The sequence below is a fragment of the Pantherophis guttatus genome, chromosome 2, assembly GCF_059756535.1.
Source record: "Pantherophis guttatus breed Tessera chromosome 2, ASM5975653v1, whole genome shotgun sequence".
NCBI lineage: Eukaryota > Metazoa > Chordata > Lepidosauria > Squamata > Colubridae > Pantherophis > Pantherophis guttatus.
Window position 1 is genome coordinate 165,387,557 of NC_142064.1, and position 19,861 is coordinate 165,407,417.

At 39.9% G+C, this 19,861-nt stretch overlaps 1 protein-coding gene across 13 annotated transcripts in view; it reads right to left on the bottom strand.

Annotated features, from left to right (window-relative positions):
- TNRC6C (trinucleotide repeat containing adaptor 6C) overlaps positions 1 to 19,861 on the bottom strand; it is a 597,645-nt gene that overhangs the window by 104,172 nt on the left and 473,612 nt on the right. For 12 of the 13 annotated variants that reach the window (XM_034408533.3, XM_060688657.2, XM_087887226.1 and 9 more), the window contains 2 exons: positions 8,972 to 9,068; positions 5,199 to 5,220 (listed from right to left, as the gene is read on the bottom strand). In XM_034408533.3, coding sequence (XP_034264424.2) covers positions 5,199 to 5,220; positions 8,972 to 9,068 — 119 coding nt within the window. Of the gene's footprint in view, positions 1 to 5,198; positions 5,221 to 8,971; positions 11,674 to 12,228; positions 13,834 to 19,861 lie in introns of those variants that run through there. The other variant, XM_087887227.1, reaches the window with a different exon arrangement.

Here is a 19,861-nt window from a genome sequence, read left to right on the forward strand (position 1 = left end):
TGGGCAAAGAAAGGGCATGTCTGTTGAAGCCTGATTGGCTATGATTTTCAACAATTCCTCCCTCCTACTGAAGCCCTGTGCATCATATCTGTGCTGTTGCTGGCATAGTACGAACTGAAAAAAAACAGGGGAACAAGATTCAGGATCTAAAGTCTGAGCAATAGTTGACCAGGTTCACCAGCTGATACACAATCTGAATAAGTGTTGAAACAAAATGTGTTTTAGGTTCATTCTGGATGATGCATGGGGGAAACCACAGCATGATGATGCTGAAAGTGGCACAAGAGAAGAATTTAGCTTATCTATATAATATTTTAGAGGGACACGGTGGCTCAGTGGCTAAGACACTGAGCTTGTCGATCAAAAGGTTGGCAGTTCAGCGGTTCAAAACCCTAGTGCCGCGTAACGGGGTGAGGTCCCGCTACTTGTCCCAGCTTCTGCCAACCTAGCAGTTCAAAAGCACGTAAAAAATGCAAGTAGAAAAATAGGGACCACCTTTGGTGGGAAGGTAACAGCATTCCGTGCGCTTTTGGCATTTAGTCATGCCGGCCACATGACCACAGAGATGTCTTTGAACAGCGTTGGCTCTTCGGCTTTGAAACGGAGATGAGCACCGCCCCCTAGAGTCAGAAACGACTGGCAGATATGTGCAAGGGGAACCTTTACCTTTACCTACATAATATTTGTTTCTCAGCTTCTCTCTAGATTATAAATTTCTGCGGAGGACTTGGCAGTTAAATTACAACCCATGTCCTTGGAAGCAGTCATGTCCTTTGGAGTTCAAAATAACTGGTAGCTTAAAGATGAGAAATGATTCCAAAAGTAGAATAAGTAACGGAGGCACTGAGGCCAAGCCTCATTGAAGTAAGTGATACATACAAAAGTTATCAGAGGATACAAAAAGCACTGTTTAAAATAATTCCTTCTGTCTTATTTTGTAGGTTTTTGGCTACAGGAACAAGAATCAATCAGATAAAGAAGCAAGTAAGGGAAAGTGTGCTACCTCACTGACTTGAAGAAATATTTGTGTCACAATAATTAAATGTAAAAGACATATACACCACACAATTCAATAAAAACAAATACAAGTAACATGCGATAGAAGAAAAACAATGGGGGGAGGGAAGATAAAAGAATATGCTTAAATGTTGGATATTTTTCAAAATGCTACTGATGTGATAATAATTATAAGAGACTAATAAGGTTCCAAAAACCTTACAAAGAAAACTTCAGGAATTAGTCAAGGCAATTGTCAAGAACCAACACTGACTCAAAAGCAAGCAAGCAAGCAAGCAAGCAAGCAAAGATAAATAGATATGGCACATCTGTTATTAGTTGAATTAGGAGCAGCAGATCTGCATGACTCAACTAAAATCTTTATTGTAGTCTTTGGTCCAGAAAGCAGTTATTAGATACTGGTATTAAAAAATAGATATTAATTAATGAATGATATTTCAGAAGAAGCCCAGTAAACCAATGATGGGCAAATGCAAATCTGCTGAAATATATTTTACTGCTAAGCTAATTTAGGAAGTGCAAAACAGGCTGTGGGACCTGAATAGTTAGTTTGTCTTCCAAGTAAAGGCAGTGACAAAGGGGCTGCCACTTATTTCACCATCCCATGATATAGGGCTAACCTGTCCTAAATATGACCTTTCAATATTCAAAGCAGATGAATTTCAAAAAATCCATAAAAGGCAAGAATGAAGAATTAGATTTGTAGATGTATTAATTGTATTCCTTCAATGAATAGTTCCACTACAATACCTGCTACTTTAGAGGAAAGTTAAAAAGAACTCAATGAATTTACTTTTCAGTAGACATATATAGAATGATATTTTATTAAAGGGTTTCTGCATGTTTTGTGGGCTTCTTCAAGCCTAAACACACTGCATTTCCCCCTATACTGAATACCCCCTCTTGTTTTCACCTTTTGACTTATCTACAGTCCCATTGGCATTCAACAATGGAGTTTATTGTTAATGACAGTTAACAGTTAATGATTTCTGAATTTAAAATCAGTCAGGAAGTACTAAAATGCTATCTGTGATATATGATGTGCAGTGGTGGGTTTCTACCAGTTTGCCCCAGTTCGGGCGAATCGGTAGCAGCGGCAGCGGGAGGCTCTGCCAACCCGCCCAGACATCATCATGGATGCTTTGTGCATGCACAAAAGTGCCACGCGCGAGCAGAGCAAGCGCACACGCACGCTCACAGTTCCAAACTGGTAGCAAAGGTAAGTGAAAACCACTACTGATGATGTGCCCATCTTCAGATTTTGGTTAATAAATTCTAGCTCCATACCAAAAATAATATTTTAAAACTAATTAACTAGCACATATGTGTGAGGGGAACCTTTACCATTAAAACTAATTAAGATCCAAAAGAAAATGATCATTAAAGAATAGGAGGGAAAAAAGCAAAAAAGTGGATGAAGAAATTATATAGGAATTTTAGGTTATCAGATTAAGAAAAACAACAAGAACATTTTAGCAAAAGCACATATTTAAGTAATTGCACGAAGACAGCATGTACAAGTAGTCCTTGACTTATGCCCACAATTGAGCTCAAAATTTCTGTTTTTAAACAAGAAGTTAAGTGACTTTTGCCCCATTTTACGATCTTTCTTGCCATAGCTGTTAAGAGAATTACTGCAGTTGTTAAGTTAATAGCATGATTGTTAAGCGACTCTGGTGTCCCCATTGCTGACATTTGCTTGTCAGAAGGTCACAAATGATGATCACATAACCCCGGGACATTGCAACTGTCATAAATACATGCCAGTTTTGATCATGTGACCATGGGGGTGCTGCAACTGTCATAACTGTGAAAAATGTAAGTTTCTTATTTCAGTGCCATTGTAAGTTCAAACAATCATTAAACAAATGGTTGTAAATCAAGGACTACCTGTGGTTATCAGTTTAGATGATTATAAACAAAGATTATAAAAAGCTTGATAGACATTAAATATGTCAGCAGCTATTAGTAGAAAAATCTATGAATTGAGCCTCATGTTGAAGGGCCTGGAATTACCAGAAATGTGTTTTAATCTTCATGGAATGGCTATTAACTTCATAGTCTTTTTGCAAGCTTTTAAGCACTGGCCACACTATATTATGTCAAATATAATCTTTATTAAAGCAGTCAGATTACAGACATAGAGGCCTCTGCCTCTTTTCCCCAAAATATTTATCTCTAAAATCATGCCACATATTTTTATTTGGTGATTTGTTCATGCTATCATGAATGTAAATACATCACTGTAAACCAGTGATGACGAACCTTTTCGGCACCGAGTGCCCAAACCGGAATGTGCATGTGCGTGCGTATGCATATGCACCAGAACCCTAGAAACTCGAAGACCAGCTGGCCCACCTGGTTTTCTGGTTTCCATCGTGCATGGTCTTCGCATATGCTGGAACTCCAGAAACCTGAAGACCAGCTGGCCGGTGCGCGTGCGCATGCCAGAAACCAGAAGAGCAGCTGGTGATGGCACGAGTGCCCACAGATAGGGCTCTGCATGCCACCTCTGATACACGTGACGTAGGTTCGCCATCACGGCTGTAAATCATCCCCCGCTTGTTTTCAATTTAATTTATTTATTCAAATGAACAGTGGTGTTCTGTCTTTCATGGATTCTTACAAATGATGCCCCTTAGTTGTTTTAGAATAAAATAAAAGGAAAAATCCCAACTTGACAACTCAATTGTCCATGAACCTTTTCATAAGGAAAGGAAGTGGGGAGATGTTCTTTTAGCACATTAACAACTCCAGTGCATACATTTGCCATGCAAGATCTACTTGCTCAAAATGACTTCATATTCCCTTCATGTTCTGAAAATTCCTGTTTATCTTTTCAGTTTGCTGTAGTATTGCTTAGTCCTAATCACAATTTGAATTTCTGATATGAAGCAATGCTGTTTATGCCATATAAATGTTATATTTTTGCATTTTTACAGGATTATGTAAAGTGCAAATCATACAGAATCTCCATATAGGACACAGAATTTGCTATTCTACTTTATAAAAACAGATGTGAGGACTAGGTGCATATGTAAGAATCATGGGGAATGTTTCTTTACATTTACATTAAAATAATATCTAAACAGTAGTCAAACTTTAAATTTTAAAAACAAGCTTCTTTTTTGCTCAATTTCCAGTTTTGCTTTTTTGGACATGGCGTTTAAGTCACAGCATCTCAGCTATAGTGGTTTGGATGAAGGATGAAGCAAATATATCTCAAATCCAGTTCAGACCTACCTATATGATAATCTATCATTCTGATTGACAATCTGTGTCATAAATTAAGCTTGGGAAGCTCTCCACACAGTTGACAGAAAACCCAATTTTCTTGATTTATTTGCAGTAGCAATGTTTATCTCAATCCAAAGGCAATGGAACATGAAGGAAAAGGAATCTGCTCATTATGCCTAAACTAGATCTATGTCTCTGAGCTACGACAGGGCTAGAAATGCTCTTAGGCAACATATTTAGCACAAAGAACAACAAAATGGTTTAGGCAGTATCTCAAAATTTCAAAATCCAGAGTTTTAAATAATAATTATTATTTCTGAATAATAAGAATCAGCTTATTACCTTGCTATTTTAATTGGGCCCAAATACTAGAAAAAATTCCAAGACAATGCTTGAATGCTTTACCATCTGCTTTTTTAGATGTAGATTTAATACTGTAGTGACCTTTTTAATGAATGCAGTTTCTCCCTGTGGGTTCTAGAACTACCAAAATGAATGAGTTTATTATCCATTGTTATTTTTAAGAGTTACATGAAATGACTTGGTTTTACATTTTTACTGTCTCTTTTTGGACATGAAAATGATAGTTATGTTCTTTTCCTGTTATTAGATAAGTAAGGTAGTAAAGCAATAATAAAACCAACAAAAATTATTGCAATTTTGCTGTCATCTACAAGTTGGCTATATACTCTGTGTCCATACTTCATACAGTTTAAGTATTGTATTGCTAGGATGGAACTGCTATGAAGTTACCAACTTGCTTATGAACTCAATTAAAATCAGTACCAGGGTTAATTTGCAGCCTCTTTGTAATCACAAAATTGAATAATACTATGAAACATGCTCTTGTCATATTATTATATACTGTACTGTGTTCTTGTTATAATAGTCATGAAAACAATTTAAATTTATCTATCTGTCTATCTATATATATATTCAATTACCTTTGGTTTTTTGTTCAGCAGCCTGAAAAACAAAAACAACAAAATGATCCGTTAGTAGCCAGTTTTTTATTGAAGACAACTGTGGGGAGAAAAAACATGTAGTCCTAACAATTAGTCATAGCTAACATGATCATCATGTTAATATGGTCTGGCCAATTTTTGGTTTGATGTTTTGTGCAATTTTGCAGGAATGAAGATCAGCAGTAGAACCCCTGAAGATGGTTTATTGTAATGTCAGCACATATTTTATTTTTATATATATGTAAAATTATATATATAGGTTCTGACAGGTTCTGGAGAACCGGTAGCAGAAATTTTGAGCAGTTCGGAGAACCGGCAAATACCACCTCTGGGTGGCTCCAGAGTGGGGAGGGAATGGAGATTTTGCAATATCCTTCCCCCAGAAGTGGGGAGGGAATAGGGATTTTGCAATATCCTTCCCCTACCACGCCTACCAAGCCACACCATGCCCACCAAGCCACACCCACAGAACCAGTAGTAAAAAAAATGGGATTTCACCACTGATATATTGTATTTTTACTGTTAGTGGCTTTTGAACCCTTGTAATATGTAGAAATGGGATTTCTCTGTTGGTTATGTAAATATGGAAGTGATTTCAGAACCAATTTAGTGTCGTGAGGATAAGCAAAATTTAATGTTGTTGACTCTTGACTCTTTAGCTTAGTGGTATACAAGCTTGAATTTTTTAGAAACCTTCAAGTGTAAACTTCACAAGCCCAAGAATTAAGCAATTCGAAAACATCAGGTTCCACATCTTTCCTCCACCACATACATTTTATTCATAACTTCATTAAAAAAGCATAGGCTCAAAACATTTTTGTTACAAATAATGAAAGCAACACAGTAAACACGAGGTAATTTATACTGGCTCTAGTTTATAGTGATCAAAGTAACTTTGCTTTGCCACCAGAAAATATTGAATATACAGTATGTATGCTAAAGTGACATATTATGAAATACAACACTTCAATATTTTTACATTGAACTCTTCAAATTAATTACACATGTATTTGAATAATTATACAAATTAAGTTATTAAAAGAATGTAGACTGTCAATGATTTATTTAGTCTGGGTAATGAAATATGTACATTAGTGGGTATACACGTGTCCATATGTGTATACCTACATACAAAATATAGTTTACAACCATTCTAGGGCAACACAGAAAGGATATAACTACTTAAGTATCTCATGAATGTTTGAGTCAGTAAGTGATATTAAACATTTAATATTATAATCAGCATGATTCAGATAGTTTTAAATACACAAAGAACTTGAATGTATTCAGAGTTCTGGATTCCCTTGCTGCTTTAAACATCTCAAAATCATTATTACTGTAAATAGAACAATATCCTAAGAGAAGTCTGTTGCCTTCTCTCTACCTATCTTAAACTATTACATTTTTTTTTTATTTGATTTATATGCCGCCCTTCTCCGGAGACTCAGGGCGGCTTACAATGCGTTAAGCAATAGCCTTCATTCTTTTGTATATTTTATACAAAGTCAGCTTATTGCCCCCACAAACTGGGTCCTCATTTCACCTACCTTAGAAAGGATGGAAGGCTGAGTCAACCTTGAGCCTTGGAGAGATTCGAACCAGCAGAAATTGCAGGCAGCTGTGTTAATAACAGGGTGCACTAAACCACTGTACTATCAAGGCTCCTTGATATTTAAGGCTGTTTTAGATGTTCGATTTTATCATGCATTCCAAGGTAGGATCTGTTGTTACTCAATCAACCAACCTCCACTTTGCTGTTTCCCCCATTGGGGCCACAAGCCACCTGGCACAGCAAGGTCTTTAGACCCTTACAAAAGGATAAAAGGGTTGAGGCAACCCCATATCGGTGGGAAAAGATGTTCCAGAGGGCAGGAGCAACAGCAGAAAAGGCCCTCATCCTAGACCCCACCAGCTGGAATAATCGAGCTGACAGGACCCACAGCATGCCTCCTCTGCTGGCACGAGTGTGATGGGCCAATCCCAGTGGGGTGAGACCATCCCATCCCTCAAAATGATGGAAGGGTCTTGGCAAAATTTTTGCAGCATGTTAAATAATGGAATAAAGCTTGTTATTATAAAGAGCAATATTTTTAAATGAGTAAGAAATAATTAATCCTTGCTTTTAATGAAAAGCAATCCCTATAAAACTTTAAGTTATTGCCATGGTCCCCTCAGACAAATTTTCCTTAGAAAGGGGAGAGAAGGAGAGGGAGAGAGAATGAATATGAACTGGGAAAAATGCCTCTCAAATTGATCAAGTAGTGTTCATGTCCAGCTCTGAGATGCTGATGGACTCATTCCCAAGTGCTTCTGACAATTCAGTATTTAACTCTGATCCCAACATAGACACACAGACTTCAAGCTTGCAAGAATGTCAATGTCAATTCAATCCTAAATGGCAAATAAAGAAAGGAGTGTGGGGCGCTTGGTAAAGTACACTGGGAATAATGGTCTACTTGGCAGTTAAGATCTACTCAGTAATAGATTATCAGTTTTAAGTAGCTGATTTCTTCAACTAGCTTTAATCAGCCAAACTTGAATGTGAATTAAGTTCAAGTTTTTCTAATATTTAAACTTTTTCTGAGACCAGTCAACTATCAAAATAATGTTTATGACAGTTTACAGTAATTTTCAGACTTGGCTTGAAGTCTTGTACAACTTTCTGAAAAGCCTAATCTCTGACTTGATCTCATAGTTTTACCATTAACACTATATCTTGTTGACTTAAATTCTGAACTAGACAGGAACCACACTATTGTCTCTAGTAAGTATTATTTGACTCTTGGTTGCATGACTCCACTTCTTATCCCTATTGTGTGAACTTGGAAATGGGACTAACATTTTAAAAAATCTTAAAGATATACCAGACATTTTATAGAAAATTATGGTTTCCAGCCCTCGATCGCACCGGATAACCAGCTCCTCGATCGCGGCAATCAGCTGTAAGGGGGAAACACCGTTTCCTTAAAGGCGCTAATTCAAACTGTTAAAAGCCACAGCCAGCGTCCCAGCTGGGAAATGCCTGTTCGCGCCTCTGTCAATTAAAGCACAGATCGTAGCCCTCGGCCTACCACTCCTTAAAATTAACAATTTTAACTAAATAGTCGCTAAATTACACAAGACACAAGGCACTCAAGTCTAGTCACCAGCGACTGAGTGAAAAGACTGGCCATGCGCAGAAGGAGGAGGCGGAACCAAGCTGTGGAGGAAAATTTGATTGGCACTCAGTCTGGCTAATGGCGAAGAGGAAATCCCAATGAGTGGAGTGTCGGAACAACGAGGAGGAAAAGCTGAATTTCTAAATTAGGAGAGCAATATCATCTGTGGTCAGTATATTGTTCTGAAAAAATGTATTACCTGAAAATAATATTTGTTAATAAATAAAATCTACTAATTACAGAATTTTATGAAATACTAGAAGCCACATAACCTCTAAGTGTTCAAAGACTTTTGTTATGTTTCTGAAATATATAATTCATCTGGGAATTACTTCAGATGGTAATGTTTACCTACTGTTCATAGACTACTTAAACTTTGCTTTAATAAAAACATTTGATCAGGCCAGGAGAAAATCTGCTTGTAGGAGAATATAGTAGTTTGAAGAAGTGAAAATAAGAACAAACTTATGCATAATGTTTGGTACTTACAAATGATGAAACCTAATTAGACTATATTTCTCAACAAAATAATTTTTTTCTAACACACACTAATGAAATTGGCTGTTAAATTATATATCTGAGATCTTAACAAACCTTTTTCTGAGCACCTTCCTTCTTTTTCTTTTCTTCCTGCTTTTTCTTTTTCTTTTCTTCCATCAAATGTTCCTCTTCTTGTGTTTGTTCTTTTTCCCTATTTATAAAAAAGAATATAACTTCTTTTAGACAATTATATAAATCAGAGAAGCCTGAATTACAGTAGACACTAAAATTATCTGCCACCACATGTTTAAATTACTTCCATCACAGAATTTAAATCAACATCAATTTAAATTAACAATCATATATGAGATACTTCTTACATATTACACTGCTACCATTTATTTTACTTGTAGTTACTAACTGAAAGCTAACGAAACATTTTAAACCAGGTCTACCAGTGTGTTTAAAAAACAAAGATATAAACCAGAATGGTGTCTGTGGCTCTCAAAAATTAATGTAGCTCTAAATGTATCTCTAAAACAATTAGAAGAAATCAAAAGAGCTATGAGCAATTCAAGGGTTCTAAGATCTGCAAAAAAACGATGTCTAACTCTGCTTTCAAACATTGTATTTAACTTTAATTTTTATGTAAAATCTCTGGGCGGAAGAGACTAATGGATCTGATTTACAGATAATGTTTAATATAGAAAATCAAGAGATTAGGAGCTTTTTGATCACTTTCTTTTGGGAGGATGAAACTAATATTCTTTGCCTGTAAATATTATTTACTTTTCTACAAATTAAAAAAAAAAAACTGTAATTTTTACAGGCTTCTTGCCAATGCATACCAATTACATGTTCTGTAGTTTTATTATATATTTGACCCCGGCCGAAATGGTGGACTCTCTCCCCTGGACTTTTTCTTTATACCATCATTAAGAATCCTTAGCCTTTTTCCATCTTCCCCAGACAGACTTTTGGAACCTTAAGATGTATTCATCCGCTGATCTCTTCGCACTGCGAGACTCCCCCCTCTCGCGGGCCTGGCCCTCCACGTTATCGAGGGCCTATCTTGATGACGGGCTTTGGAACCCCGAGTGATGGCATGCAGCGAAGAGGGGGTTGAGGGGTTTTCTACGCAAATTCTTAATGAAATTTTTAAGGGGACCCGGGAGGAGGGATGGAAATAATGATTTTTTAAGGGGAACTGGGAGGAAGACCAAGGGGTTTGGGGGGACGAACCCACTAAGGTCAGAGCTGAGCCCGGCACAGGGGGACGGCCTGGAGGGTGCGAGTCGAGGGATTCGGGAGGGGCTGGAGGACCATCCGGAAGAGGAATTTTCCATCAGCACGGTGAATGGGAGGGGCAGATAGGGCAGGAGTAGGGGACCATATCATCTGTTGGGGGTGCGCACTCGCTGTTTGAGAGCAATTACGCGCCCCGGTCCCCAAGACTCCACTCAGATACTAGGTGGCTTAGATACTCAGGACCTGGGCCTCCGGCTGATGTTATGCAATGCCAGGTCCGTGGTTAATAAGGCCCCCCTCATTTATGGTCTTATACAGGAGGGGGGAGCAGACCTGGCAGCTATTACCGAGACTTGATTGGGCCCGGAGGGAGGGGTCCCCCTGGTTGAGATGTGCCCACCGGGCTTCAGAGCATTTCATCAGCTGAGGGCCCAGGGGAGAGGCGGGGGGTGGCGGTTATTATTAAAGAAGATCTTGGTTCGAGGGAAACCACTGTGCCACAGATTGCCGGATGGGAAACCCTCTTTGTGAGATGGGGTCATGGGGTTCAGATGGGCCTGTTGCTCATGTACCTGGCTCCCTGCCACGTGGCAACGGCCCTGCCCGAGCTACTCGACGTGATAGCCACGGTGGCAGTTGATACACCCAGGCTTATGGTCATGGGTGATTTCAACCTGCCATCCGCTGGTGAGACGTCTGAGATGGCACGGGAGTTCATGGCTTCTATGACGGCCATGGACCTGACCCAGTTAGTTCATGGCCCCACCCACAGGGGGGTCACACTCTGGACTTGATTTTTGTCTCTGGCCAGTGGTTGAGTGGCCTGGTTATAGGGGATATAGACATGGAACCCTTGTCATGGTCTGACCACTCGCTCCTTCGCCTAGATCTTCAAACCGCTACACCCCACCACAGGGAGGCGGAGCCTACAAGATGGGTCCACCCCAGGCGCCTGATGGATTCTGATAGATTCCAGATGGAGCTTGGGCCATTTCCTGAGGTTCTAGCACATGACTCGGTCGGGGACCTGGTGGCGGCCTGGGATTGGGCCGCTAGCGGAGCCTTAGATCAAGTCGTGCCTTTGCGGCCTCTGACCCGGTCCCGATCCCTCGCGGCTCCTTGGTTTACTGAGGAGCTGAGGGAGATGAAGCGCCGGAAAAGACGCCTGGAGAGTGGTTGGAGGGCCAGTCTCACCGAATCTGACCGAACACTGGTAAGGTCGTATATTAAGACCTACCTAGTGGTGATAAAAGCGGCGAAGTCCAATTACTTTTCTGCTCTTATTGCGTCATCAGAGAATCGTCCGGCAGCCCTGTACAGAGTGACCCGCTCCCTGCTTCAACCGGGAGTGCGGGAGGACCCTCTGGAGGGCAGGGCTGAGGATTTCGGACGATATCTGTATGACAAAATCGCTCAGATCCGGCAGGATTTGGACTCTGACTGGGTAGATCCGGGCAGGATGACGAGGAAGTCTTGAAAATGTTATCTGGGAAGAGTTTGACTCTGTGACTCGGGATGACATGGACAGGATTTTGGGGAGACTTAATGCGACCACATGTTTACTGGACCTGTTGTGGCCCCGCCCTCTGAGCCTGTCCCATCGGAGGAAGAAAGCTCCGAGCATGAGGAAGAGGAGTCAGCCAGGCCTCCCTCTCCAGGCCCCTCCCCTCTGGCATTGTCTCAAGTGCCAGTCGAGGGAGAGGAGACAGCTGATTCGAGTCAAAGTGATAATGAAACATCATTCCTGGACGCACGCCTCCGAAGGCGTGATAAACGTTTGCAGCAGCTTGGGAGGCGTGCTAGGGATTAGCACTGAGTCACTGGACCACACCCCAGAGACTATATAATAGAGGGTAGTGGTCAAAGGATCCTTGTGACGAACAAAGCAAAACCTTGGACAGTCACTAAAGCCTCGTCCGGAACTGCTGGGAGGAATATTATTTCTGTTTGGACTTTCTTGAACGTTCGTATCTTATCTGTCTGTTTGTGAAAATAAAGTCCCTTGGCAGACGGTGTGTCTATCGCTGCCAAGTGGGGAGATAAGAACTGGGTGCGTTCCAAAGTGTTTCCTTAACCCTCGACTGGCTGTGTGTGTGTGTGTGGGTACGGGGACAGATCAGGACCCGTGTCCCTCCTGGTTAGTACTGGCTTCCCGGGAGGTCTCACGAGGCTGGCTCCAGGGAATTATCAACGCTTCGTTGAGTGAGGGTCACTTCCCCGCTACCTTGAAAGAGGCGGTGGTGAGGCCTCTCCTCAAGAAGCCCTCCCTGGATCCGGCAGTATTAGCTAACTTCCGTCCTGTCTCCAACCTTCGCATTGTGGCGAAGGTTGTTGAGAGTGTGGTCGCACGACAGTTCCCACAATTCCTGGAGGAAACGTCCTATCTAGACCAGTTCCAGTCGGGTTTCAGGCCTGGGCACAGCACGGAAACGGCATTGGTTGCATTGGTTGATGATCTCTGGAGGGCTCGGGACAGGGGTTGCTCCTCTGTTCTGGTCCTATTAGATCTCTCAGCGGCTTTTGATACCATCGACCATGATATCATGCTGCACCGGTTGGAAGAGTTGGGGATGGGGGGCACCGTGTTACAGTGGTTCTCCTCCTTTCTCTCCGACCGGTCGCAGTTTGTGTTGACAGGAGGGCAGAGGTCGACCTCGTGGCCTCTCATCTGTGGAGTGCCGCAAGGGTCGGTCCTCTCGCCCCTTCTGTTCAACATTTATGTGAAGCCGCTGGGCGAGATCATCCGTGGCTTTGGGATGAGATACCACCAGTATGCTGATGACACCCAGCTGTACATCTCCACCCCAGGCCACCCCAGGCCACCCCAGCGATGCCCTTGAAGTGATGGCCCAGTGCTTGGAGGCTGTACGGATCTGGATGGGGAGGAACAAGCTCAAGCTCAACTCTTCCAAGACTGAGTGGCTGTGGTTCCCGGCATCCCGATATAGTCAGCTGATTCCATCGCTGACTATCAGGGGCGAGTCTTTGGCCCCTGTTGAGAGGGCGTGCAATCTGGGTGTCCTCCTGGATACGCAGCTGTCTTTGGAGGAACATCTGACGGCTGTTGCCAGGGGGACCTTTTGTCAGGTTCGCCTGATTCGCCAGTTGCGCCCCTTTCTTGATCGGGATTCTGTGTGCACAGTCACTCATGCCCTCGTCGCCTGGACTACTGCAACGCTCTCTACATGGGGCTCCCCTTGAGGAGCACCCGGAGGCTCCAACTGGTCCAGAATGTGACCGCGCGGGTAATTATGGGAGCTGCATGGCGCTCCCGCATAACACCACTCCTGCGCGAGCTGCACTGGCTCCCAGTGGTCTTCCGGGTGCGCTTCAAGGTTTGGTTACCACCTTTAAAGCGCTCCATGGCATAGGACCTAGTTATCTCCGAGACCGCCTTCTGCCACCGACGACCTCCCATCGACCCGTGCGCTCCCACAGAGAGGGCCTCCTCGGGGTGCCATCAGCCAAGCAATGCAGGCTGGTGACCCCCAGGGGGAGGGCCTTCTCTGTGGGGGCACCCACCCTCTGGAATCAGCTGCCCCCAGATATAAGGAGAATCCAAGACCTCCGTGCCTTCCGCCGTGCCCTTAAAACTTTCCTTTTCCAGCAAGCCGGGCTGGCCTAACAAATCCTTTTAAATGATTTTAAATTCGTATGTCTTTTAAATTTTGGGCCAAATTGAGATATTTCCTTTTAATCTGTTCTTAATGTTTATATTATGTGTTTTTATCTGGTTGTAAACCGCCCTGAGTTCCCAGGAAGAAGGGCGGTATATAAATTTGAAGTAAAATAAAATAAAAATAATTTATTTATTTATTTAGTATATGGCTGCAGTTTTCTTATGCAAAACAGAAAAAAATAGATTAACAAACTTTTCTTCCTATTTACTAAAGATTTCCTTTGCACAAAGCATCTCCTTAAATACTCACTTAAAAATAAATCAGTTTGATCATCAAATTATATTTTTTAAAAAATTAAAAAGGGACAATTACTCCAAAATCCCTAACCTGCACCCAATAGTATAATTTAATTTGGACAGAATTAAAGGATATATGTTCCCATTTACTGTTTGGGTCTGATTCTTGTGTTGCATATACCGTAAAAGCTTAAGTTAAAAAATATGAAACAAAAACAATTATAAATTGAGATGGGATGGAAGTCAGAAATCTTGGCAAAAATCATAGCTGATTCCAGTGTGCCGGAAATGTAAATCTTACAGGAAGTGTAAATAAAATAAAAAACAGAATGCCTATTGCAATTAGAAAGGGCTAATTTCAAAAGTACAAAAAAAAAAGTAGCTATAGGAAGGATGTGGATTGGAAAATAATTTTAAGAACTAGCAACAATTCATGCTTTATTGTAAACTCTATCCAACACAGTACTTTCATTCCTTTGATAGACCATCATCTACCAGAGGATTGGATTCTTTGTTCCCCTCTTGCCAGGCACTTCCCAAACCTTCTTTGTAAGTTATCTTTAAGCAAAGTCCACTGCACAGTCAATTTGCATAATGAAGCACACAGTCTCTTATTTTAATAACCATTTTTATTCTGCATTATAACATACATAAGTGTTTGAAAATAGGCAAGAATTTTATTAAAACAACAACAACAACAAGTTATAAACTAACACTGGCAGAAAGGTATTTCCTAGCAGCAATGATCCTCCAGTCTATATTATATTACACTAAAACAGATTTCAGGGAAACCTTAGATATTTTATAGGAAATACATGAATTTGTATTTTCAGAGTGGATTCAAAAATGATACATACTGACAAATTAATTCATAACATATATTCTAGTTAATTTAAATAACATAATTTTGATTTAATAATTATATTTGGATTAAGCTAAATCTTAAAAGTATGCAGAATTATAAAAAAAATTCTGCACAGCATATTGCTAAGCTGCTTTTCAATAGGCACTGTTACAGCTCATTTCTCAACTTTTTCCTGGCTGATAACAACAAAACTCTCTGTCTCATGGGCATTGTGTTAGAGTTTGTACATTGGCAAAATTGAGAAAATAGGCAGTCTATCATTCTTCTGCCAATTTCACTCAGTGTCAAATATCCAGGGCACAAAATCCTGACCTGTTGTGATAGAGATGAAACTTTTGACCCTGTACCACAGCTCTGAGCAACCAAAATCAATAAACTGTGAATTATGCTGTTATACTGATGGCAGCCATGAACTTAACTATAAATAGGGATTTTTTAAAATGTTCAAAACTCCATTACCTTTTTATTCAATTACAGCTTGATTTTTCAAAGGGGAACATGAACAGAATACAAGAAAATATATAATATGAAACACATTTCTTGTTAAAGATTGCATAACTAAGAATTTTAGGTGCACTTAGTTTTATTTATAAGAAGGTGTTTTTTAAAGTATTAATACACGAACTTAAAGAGCTTGGAAATAAATGGTTAACTCCCTTTAACTTCAAGAGAGCAGTTTATCAATTCATATACTATTTATGTGTTATCTAAAACTTTCTAGAACTAAGATTTTGGAAAGAGTCTAGCTTCCCCCGAGAGGGCCAAATAAAAAGAAACACTACTTACCAGAGACATATAATAAAGAATTGCAATATTTAATTGTAAACCTTCTAACGGTGGTTAGAATTGTATTTGCTAAAAATTGGAAAGGAAAAAAGACACTTACTGATGAAGAAATTATTAAGAAAATGATGGATTGTGCTGAAATGAGTAAACTGACATTTGAAATAAGAGAACAGGAAGATAAACAATATTACTTGATATGGGACTTATTTTATCAATGGACAGACAATAAAACATGGAGATAAATATATAACAAGTAGATATTGAGATAAATTAAGTGGAATATTTTTTATGAAAATAAGCCTTGGATGCATAGTGATATTTTGAAGAGAAGAGGGAGCACAATAGGATGTTAACTGATCGATACACTGTCTGTAATTATTTGGAACGATGATGTTTTTATGTTTTATTTTTGTTTTAAAATAAAAAAAGTGATTTGGAAAAAAAAGAAACACTACAGTAAACAATTCTTTTCATCTTGATAGATCTTGAAATGGCTGCTCCACAGTGAGGAAAACAAGTGAATTTTAATATATAATAAGCACAAGAAGGTCATCCAAAATTTGGAAATAAATGCCTTCCTTGGTCTGAAATCATACCCAAGCCTCTAATCCCCAGACTTCTACCAGTCTGTGGTCTGTTAGGAACTGGGCCACACAGATAGAAGTGAGCGGTGGGCAAGTGAGCAAAACCGAAACCACCACCACCCACCCACCCTGTCTGCAGAAAAAATATCTTCCACGAAAGCAGTCCCTGGTACCAAAAAGGTTGGGGACCACTGCTCTATATCTAAAAATATAGCCCCAAAACAGTTGAACTGTTTCCTAGGTCATTAGAAGGCCCTTGCAAGACATAAAATGAACCAACTTAGTAAATCTATTACTACCGGTATGCTAGTATATCCCCTGAGGGAAGATCAGTGATTAAATCTAGAGAAATATTGGCAAAGTTGCAACTTGTTAAACCCCATTGATTGGGATAAATTTTGGCCCAGGTCTTGTGTTAGTTGTAACATGGCATTCTGAAAATTGGTCATCTGTGCATTCACTTCCTGTTGGTATTGCAACAACACTGCTTCCAAATGCTCGGTGGATAGAGGAGTTTTTTGAGGATCTGAGGCTATTCCTGAAATTTTTTCTTCTCCATTGTGGGTGGAGACAGCAGCCAGGATGAGATGTGCTCGTCTGTTCAGATTGATGGACTGAGTCTGTCATAGTTGTTTAGTCCCGCCCTTGTTGCTAGGGGCTTCCAACTTTTGACTCAGTCCGTCAGTCTGGACAGTCGTGTGAGATCGGGTCTCTAGCTACTTTCTCTTATTCTCTTATTGTAATTGGATTTCTTGGTTCTTTGGACTTTGGATTTGGACATTGGATTTGGAATTCGCCTATCGGATTGGTCTTTCCTGATTTTTTTTCTTTAGAAGAGATTCTGAGGTATGCAAGATTGATATCAACCATATTAGGTAGATCAGAGAGGAAGTACAACCAGATAAGCTAATTCTACTTTACTCTAAAGTTACACTAAAATAATCTCCCAAGGTCTTTCAGGCATTCAATTACAGCAGTGCTGCAAGGAAGTCAGAAAAGCTGCAAGATGTCTTGGAGCCTGGTGCAGGCTGTGTGCAAATACAGGAGTGCCAGGGGGTGAAGAAAATGGCAGGGTGCAAATCAGAAAGGTCAGGAGAACTGAATAGAGTGACTTGTGACCTTCTCTGGCAGCTTCTCACAAAGTAAATGAGTTGCAAATGGTGATCACATGACTGAGGGATGCTTCCAACTGGTATAAGTGTGAGCTGGTTGCCAGGCACCCAAATTGTGATTACATGATTATAGAAGTGCTACAAGAGTTGGAGTTTTGAAGAATGTTCATAAGTACCACTCGTACATCTCTATCACAACTTCAAATGATCACCGAACAAATGGTTGGAAAGCAAGGACAATCTGTAATATGCTACTACCTATGGCATAAATGGGTCAAAAAAATAATAATCAGGATAAGTGACATCTGACTCAAGTTGGAAAGCACAGATTCAAAAGATTTGGATGTGACATGGTAAATATCAATTATAAGTTCTGATCAACTAGGATTTATTGGTTAAATATCTAAATATAATAGATATGGAGAAATAGAGCACAGAATGCTAAAAATACGGATTTTTTTACTTAAATAAAAGATAAACTTTGCTGTTTACAAGAAATAAAGGATGCTAACATACATTCTAAGCAGAGGGAGGGAGGGAGGGAGAGAGAGAGATATGAATAACCATATCATGACATTGAAAGAAATATGACCCAAGTGCTCTTTGCAGCACTACATAGCTTGAGTTATTTGTCAGTTTAATATCCCACCATTATCTGTAAAGTCAAGGAAGCGTACACAATACTCCCTCCTCAGTTTTTCCCACAACAATTATCCTTAGATGGTTGGTTGAGGAATATGATTGTTGCAAGAACATTGGGAGATAAAAGAAGAGTTAGTTTTTAAAGGGACAGGCCAAGGCCGGCAACCTCTACAAGCCATAATAATGTACTCAAGTGAACTGAACCTTTTCTCTGGTATGATTCTCCTGTATAGGGCAATCGGGAGGAAGAGCACGGTGGAAAAGCAGCAAGCAAAATGCAATCTACTTTTCTCTGCTAAAGAAAATGTGTGTGTGATTAATTCCACCTGACTTAAATCACCTGGTAGCATGGTCTCTCCTCAAGCTTCCCTGGTCTTAGTTGTTTTTAAGGATTTTTGCTCAGTTTCAGTTTCTTGCAAAAGTGATTGAGGAAGGAATTAGCATATCAAACCCTGCAATTACATAAGCAACTGAGGGAGAAGTAAGGAGGCAAAAACTTTATGCCTTTGAAGTTTAAGAAACTTTCCCACAGAGGTTTGATGAATATATGTAGAATGTTTTCTTACATTATTCTTACCCTTACATAGATACATATGCATTTACAAAATAGGATTGGTTATTTTTGCCAGTCAAGGGAATTTTTATGCATTAGATTATCCATTAATAATAACAATTTCAAAAGTGCAAGAAAAGATGTAGAAGAAACAAGGAGTCTTTCTGATAATATCTAGCAGGCATCCCTTAGGTTTTCAGAATATTACTCCAAATCAGCACTTTGTGTATGCTGGCCATATCCTGTATTCCTCAAAGTTCCATATGCTTGAAAAAGAACAAGGATTTTTTTTAAAAAAACCATTGCCTTTCTTAACTAGGAAGAGAGATTATTCTCACTTAACAACACAGCTGGGAATGGCCACTCCACTGTTAAGTGACATGGTCATTAAGTGAGACACCACATGATTGCGACTCACAATGTAACTTTCCCTGCATTCATAAGTTAATCATCATAGTTGTTAAACGAGACATCATGTAACTGCAATTTTCTGGGTTAATGGCTAAACATAAAGAAACAGTGCTATCACTAGAGATACAATTTTTTGAAGCAGAATTGTTTCTATGATGGGGCATGTTAATTTGCTATTTTGCCAGATGGGGAGGCTTCAGCATGGAAGACTATGGAAGACAAATCTCTCGAGTTGTCATGTGAGAGATTGAGGGGAAAATGTGATTTTGTCCCAGAATTTTGATATTCTTGCCACATGATCTTGATAACTGGTGATCCAAAAGCACAAAACATTTGAAGCATAATGCTTCCATCCCATGGTGTCCACTTTCTGGCTCTCTTTTAACAATAGGCATAGAACATTACTTCCATTATTTCCTGAATGGGAGGCCTGCACATGCATGATTATGCAATTGGACCAATGATGATCTGGAAGCAACTCATACCAGCTGGCAAGAGCTAATGGCTAAATTTTCAGGAATTTGGCAAGCCAGTTCATAGCAGATTTGAGCTACAACACCCAGAACATCAGCTGCTCTGTAGCTAGCAGCACGCCACTGGACTGGACCCTATGCAAGTTCACAAAAATGTACGGGAAAAGCCTCTTCCAGGAATTCTTGGCAACTTTCAAACAGATAGGCAGCATGATGGTCATAATCAGCAATCAAAATATATTCATAATTAGTGTAAATACTGGATTTTAATCAGACCAATTCTATTTCTTTAGTGCTATATCTTTTGAAGTGTATCTTTTGGGCTAATTGCTGCCTATTCTATATTCAGGAGAAAAGTTACTCTTTTGGATCTGACAGCATAGAGTAGATCTCATAAGTTTCAGCTGTGGATTC